The sequence below is a fragment of the Nipponia nippon genome, unplaced genomic scaffold (genome assembly GCF_047370975.1).
Source record: "Nipponia nippon isolate SJK-2023a ecotype South Korea unplaced genomic scaffold, ASM4737097v1 scaffold_5, whole genome shotgun sequence".
Classification (NCBI taxonomy): Eukaryota; Metazoa; Chordata; class Aves; order Pelecaniformes; family Threskiornithidae; genus Nipponia; species Nipponia nippon.
In genome coordinates this window covers 82,374,911-82,380,910 of record NW_028262369.1, presented here as the reverse complement: position 1 = coordinate 82,380,910, position 6,000 = coordinate 82,374,911, and the positions used below count along the sequence as shown (strand labels likewise).

Below are 6,000 nucleotides of genomic sequence, written 5' to 3'. Positions count from 1 at the left end.
TAGCTGTTCCAGATCTGAGAGATACAATTTTGAAGCGCTGTCAGGATTCCTGCTGACGGTCTCTCTTGCAGTACCGTGCCAGGCTGACCTGCTGACGGGACGCTGAACCCAAAAATGTTTGCTATTCCAGACGACATCAGTTGTCCTCCCACCCGCCACGCCTGGCTGCTATGGCTGTATACAGGTGGTCCCTCCCCCCCGCTGCATGCCCCTGCCTGGCACTGGCCGCTCGGGCTCAGCCGGCGCCCCCCGCCCCCCAAACCCTCCTCAGCATCCCCCTCTGGGGATGCTGGCTCCTCCCCAGCCGGCGCGACCCCCTCCGCCGCTCCTAAATGCCCCAGCACCCCTCGAGCGGGCCAGCCCCGCCGCCGCCGCCGCGGCAGCCGCGCTCCCCCCGCGTCCCGGGGCGGAGCGGAGCGGAGCGGGGCGGCCCGGCCCGGCCGCTCCCCGCTGCCCGGGGCCGGCGAGGCGGAGCCAGCGCGGCGGGGGGCGGGCGAGTCGTGCCTGCCCGGCCGCGGCGATGCGGCGCTGAGAGCCGGCGGGCAGCGCTCCGCGCCGGGGGGGGACCGCCGATGGACGCCTCTCTCTGCCAGGTGGGCAGCGGCGGGGACGAGGGCGGCGGCGGGGCTGCTCGCCCCTGCCCGGGGGCTGGGGGAGGCGGGGGGAGCCGGGGCGGAGGCCGGCCGGCAGGCTCGGGTCGCGGGGTGGGACGAGCATCGGGGTGCCGTGCCCAGGCTGGGCGCCGCCGGGCGCTGCCCCGGGCCGGGCGCGCCCCTGAAGCGGCGGGGCGCTGGGCTCCCCCGGGGCTCGCCGCGCCCCCGCCGCCCCCTCGCCGGGGCGGTCCCGGTTGCACTTTTTCTTCAGCGCTGGGATGCGGCGGGGTTTGTCCCCGAGCCCTCCCCAGGCCCGGCGCGGCAGCGGGCGGCCCTTGTGAGGCGCCGAACGGGTTCCGGGAGCCGGAGCCCGAGTGATGTGCGGCTCCGGGCTGAGGGCTGCTTGCGGGAGGAGAGGATTTGTCGCATGATAGTCATGGCCGCCCAGAGACGGCTCGCATGCTGCTTTAATCCCCCGGAGCGACTTGAGGGTCCGGAGCCCGCTCCTGCCCGTGCCTGCGTGTCGCAGCTGGGCCCGCCGCACGTGGCCCCGGGCCGGAGCCCCGCCGGTGAGCAGCCGGTGAGCAGCCGGTGAGCAACCGGGAAGCAGCCGGGAAGCAACCGGGAAGCAGCCGGGAAGCGGGCAAGGGCCGGGAGCGCCCGCCTCAGTTCTCTGCCTCCTGCCTCTGCCCAGTCACCTTCACGCTGGCGGGCAGAATGGGCTCCCCCGTAGCCAGGCCGGTACCTGTTAGGCGTGGGCTCTGGTCCCACGCGTGCCCGCAGCGCCCTTTCCTTGGGTGTCCACAGCAGCCGTGTGGGGAAAGTGATGTGCAGCCGTAATGCATGTGGCCCGGTGCCATGCGCACCCCAGACCCCCCGAAATTTGCTCTGCCTCTTTCCCTGCCTGAGCATACACGGGTTTCCAGCCCAGCCTGATGCTGCCTTTGGTTGTGAGGGGCAGGTGGGTGCAAGGCTGGGGCAGCCCTCGCTGGCCCCGTGGGCGACAGCGGGTGCCCATGGCACTGGCAGTGGGCACGGCAGGCACTGTGGGGTGACAGGGCCATCCTGATGTCTGCGGCTGAGCTCCGAAAGGCTCCTGTTTGCGGCCAGGGGCATCAGACATCCCCTCCCTCCAACCTCCGCTGGGTTTCCAGGCCATTAAACCCAGTGTCTGGCCCTTGGCGTGTCCTGGGTACGGCGGGGGAACTGGGAGTACCCCCAGAGCAGCCCACTGTGGTGGGCTGGAGCAGCTGATGGGCTCGAGCCTGCCCCCTCCCCAGTGAAGCACTTTCTGTATCAGAACAGATGTTTTCCCAGATCTGGCCCCAGCGAGGAAGGAGTGGCTGCCCCGGGGGCCCGTGCGGCTGGGGCTGCCCCACGGCATGCACAGCACATCGCCCAGGATCCTTTCAGCCATTAACTGATTAACCTGCTGCTCCTGGAAGCCTGGGCTGCCTGTATCTAATCAGATGGAGGCCAGGGTTTCCCAAAGGGCCATTTCACCAGAGGCTTTATGCCCACCCCTCTGTCACGAGGAGCCTCCTGGCCTCTTGCAACAGGAGTGGCCACCGAGGAGCCTGAAGCGCCTGATGGGAATGGGAGGCTGCAGAGGGGATGCCCAGAGGTGCGTGTCTCGGCAAGTAGCACCCAGCAGAGAACTGCCTGCTTTGTCCAGCTCCACTTGTCCGGGCATGATTCTGCTGTCATCTGGAGAAACAAGGATTTCCAGGGAAGGGCTGAGGGGCAGCCCTGAAGCCAGGGACTCTCTAGGAGCCTTACATCTCTTGTAAATCCCGGGCTTAAACCCTAGTGAAGCAAGGTGGCCAAGGCTGGAGAGCCAGGGTGAGCGTGCGTGGGAAAGCATCAAGCTTTGCTTTGCAGGAAAGGCAGTGAGGGTGGGAGGGGGGAACGTGGCTTCCCTGGAGCGGGAATGTTTGGCATTTGCTGCACCCCGCCACTCTTCCTCCTTCTCCATGGGGGGTTCTTTGTGGGAGGGCACTGCCTGAGCAGAAGAGAGTTGCTCCACCTCTTTCTGCTGCAGCAGAAGCCAAGCTTGTCCCAGGGGATGCATGTCATCCCTTACAATGAACAGCTTAAACCCCAGCGTGTTGTTGGTCTTGCCTTGGCAGGCTCCCATGCTGTGCTTGCAGCATTTAGATACTGCTCAGCGATGTGGTCGGTGTCTGCGGTGAGGTGGGGATGCCATGGGTCTTCCCAGCTTCCCTGGTTCCTCCGTCGGGCATGCTGGAGACCAAAGGAGTTCCTGTTCTTTGAAGTTTATCTATGATAAGTGGCTTAGTGATGGGTTCAACCTACTTATCGTGCTGGCTCTGCCAAGGAGGGAACAGTTTTGGCTGGTTGTGTCCGCTTGACACTGCTGAAGGGCTTCCCGTGTGCCATGCCCTCCTCTGACTGCAGACCCCGGGGACGGTGAGCTGGTGGGTTGCGTGCTGCCACCGCTCTTCCCCTGCAGCATCCCAAGCGGGCCAGATTAGAAAGCCTTCATCCTCAGCAAGTGGTACAGCACAAAGATGTGTGCCTCTGCCATCTGAGGTCTGATGTGCAGCATGGCTCAGGGATGTGACGGGTGACGCCTTTGCTCCAGCCGGGTATGAACAGAGGAGCCGAGACGGTGTGTGCGCTCTGCCGTCTCCTTTCTTGGCTGCTGCAGCGAGCCCTGTGCCCAGAGAGGGAGGAGGGGCCCTGGAGGCCTGGGCTGTGGCACGGTGACAGATGATAGTTTCCCTGCGTGTCTGGAGTGTGGGCAGGATGTGGGGTGACACAGAGGATATGACTCGCTCTCCAATTCCCCCCGAAGAGCAGGAATGTCGTGGCCAGGGTTAAAGGAGAGACTTCTCCCATCCCGTCCCTCTCTGCTCTCCAGTTGGAGTGACCAGCCGGCACGGCCCCACGGTCAGCCTGCATCGAGCAGCAGCATCCAGTGGAGTCACAGATGCTGTTCTCCTTCTGCTCATGTGCCACTGGCCTAGAAATGCTGGCATTTTAAGCGTTAAACAGTTTTCTCATTGCTCTTTTGGTGAAATGCAATGCTTTTCATCTGTGTTGTAAAATAAATCCCCCAAAGTCCTTAAGCTTTCTGACATAGGAAGAGGAAGGCAGGGGGGATCCTGTGCTTGTGTCCTGCACAGCTGCGGTGGTCTGAGCTGTCCTCCCTACAGCTTGGCCTGGTCTTCACTTACTGTCCCCCATCCTCCCCTGGCTACAGCCCATCACTTCTTCGTGGCCTTGGGACATCTGCCACGGAGGTGGGTAGAGGAGCCACTTCCCCCAGGGACACAAGCAGAGCAGCGGGGAGTCTCAGGGTCAAGTCTATGGAGGAGTACAAGGGCTACCTGAGTTGCCACCATGCGTGCATCTGAGCTGCTTTCTTGGCCCCAAATGGAGGTGGGGAGCAAGCAGCTCTGCCCCATCTCTTTTGCTCTGGCAGCTTTGCCCTGGCTGCGAGTGTGCTGACTGCTTGATGCAACTGGGAAGTGTCTGACTACTCTGCAAAGCCATCAGCTAGTTTGCAGAGTGTAGCCCTTTGCCGGCCACGTGATACTCAGCTGTACAGGCTGTCCTCCAGGTATCCGATGGCTCCTTAGTCCTGGTGTAAACTCGTGTGTGTAAGCATTCGCAGACAGAGTACATGGGTAAGAAGAGCTGAAGGGACTTGTCTGCAAATGCATCTTTGCAGTGTGGAGCCTGCCTCCTGCAACAGGTACAGGACTGGTCTGACTTTTGGTTGCACATGTGATTCTCACCAGCTTTGAGCTCTCGGTTGAAGCTGCCTGGCTGCATCAGTCAGAGATCAGTGTCCCCAGGGAGCCCAGCCTGTGCTGGGTGGGGGGGGGCTTCGTACATGGCATCCTGGATTGGATTTCTCAACAGCTTGGTTTGCCCTCCCCACGCTCCCTGCAGTTGGGAGAAGGTGGAGTTCCTGTGAGGGAGGAGCGTGGCAGAATGTCCTGGAGCATCCTTCCAGAGACTCCTGTCTGAGATGAGGGAAATGGTTCAGCTGACTTGGATGACGCTGACCGTGAGTGATGTGCTGTCTTTCCAGATAACAGTGAGCTGAGTGCCCGTGTGTTAACAACCCGTGGCTTAGGAAAATGCCATCTTGGAAAGAAATGGTAGATAGAGCGTTGTCTTCTTCAGCAGTGGGGCTGCTCCATGAAGGAGTATTCCCACCAAGCCTCTCTCCTTCCCTGAGGACCATGTGCTTTGCCAGCTTTCCCTGATGACCTCCTCTTAGTTTATCAAGAATATTGTGACCTCTTAGAAAAGAGGGTCTGGGGAGATTGTGAAGAGACAGAGAAACGCTGACTATTACACCCGTGCGGTGTATGTAATGCTCTCTGAGTCAATACCAAGCAGAGCAACCCCTCTCTGTTTGAGTAGTCTATGTAGTTCGGCTAATGAGAAGTAGCGCTGTCCTTGCAGGTATCCATGGGGCTGGTGTAGCATAGATGATCCTATGTGCAGAATCCTCCATCCCAGCTGCATCTCCCCAAAACCGTTCAGAGCAATAAAGAGGCAGATGTAGGGCAAAAGGGCCCGGCTGCCCTGTTACAGAGCAGCAATCGCGGGGAAGAAAGCTCTTCTGCCAGAGGTGACATGAAGAAGTGTCTGGCGGAAGAGAGGGAATCCTGGTAGCTCCCTCCTTAGGGCATTTGTCTGGAGCCAGGCTGCGTGAGCGGTGACCTTGTCGGATCCTATCAGCGGCGCGAGGGTGGGCTGGCGCGGGTGCTGGGTGGGAGCCCCCAGGTGAAGGGAGGCCGGGTCTCCCTGGGCCAGCCTGCGGCTGCCCCATCGCTGCCTCCAAAACCATCTTGTGCCGCTCCGGTTTCACTTCTTGCCTCACTTTTTTTTAACGTAATAATCACAAATGTTTTGCAATTTCTTATTTCCCATTTTGCTTTGAGGAGAATGTGCGAGCTATTTAAATGTGATCATTAAGACTGAAACTTCTGCGAGTCTGGGTTTCCTGGTTATCCTCCAGTCACCCTAAGCTCTGCGGTTCTGTCTCCTCATTTCCATCTGAGATTGCAGACAGTTCAGCAGTGCTGTAGAGCGAGTCCCAGGAAAAACACCTACGGAGGGCCTGTCTGCCATGCACCGGTTGGCACAGCGTCTGGGGACTCTTGGGTCCCATCATTATAAATGCAATAATTATCGTAACTACTGAACCAGTGGTGGGCCTCTCGTAGATACAGTGATCAGCCTACTTGATGAGAAGGTGGAAATTCAAGTTAGGACCAGGGCTATGTATAAGTCCTGTTTAGTCCTGCTACCTGCATCTTGAGCCAATGATGAAGATCTGGCTGAATCACACTTTCTGGAAAGGCTTCTTATTTCTGGAGGATCCCCTGCTTTTTGCAGTTTCTTCAAGTGGTTACACAACCTT

At 60.2% G+C, this 6,000-nt stretch overlaps 1 protein-coding gene across 1 annotated transcript in view; it reads left to right on the top strand.

The window, feature by feature from the left end:
• The first annotated feature begins 498 nt into the window (after window positions 1–498).
• Window positions 499–6,000, top strand: part of LOC104010081 (unconventional myosin-X-like) — a 94,938-nt gene continuing 89,436 nt past the window's right edge. The window contains exon 1 of the mRNA XM_087734036.1: window positions 499–593. Within this exon, the coding sequence (XP_087590162.1) occupies window positions 573–593 (21 nt within the window). The 5' untranslated portion in view covers window positions 499–572. The remainder of the gene's footprint in view (window positions 594–6,000) is intronic.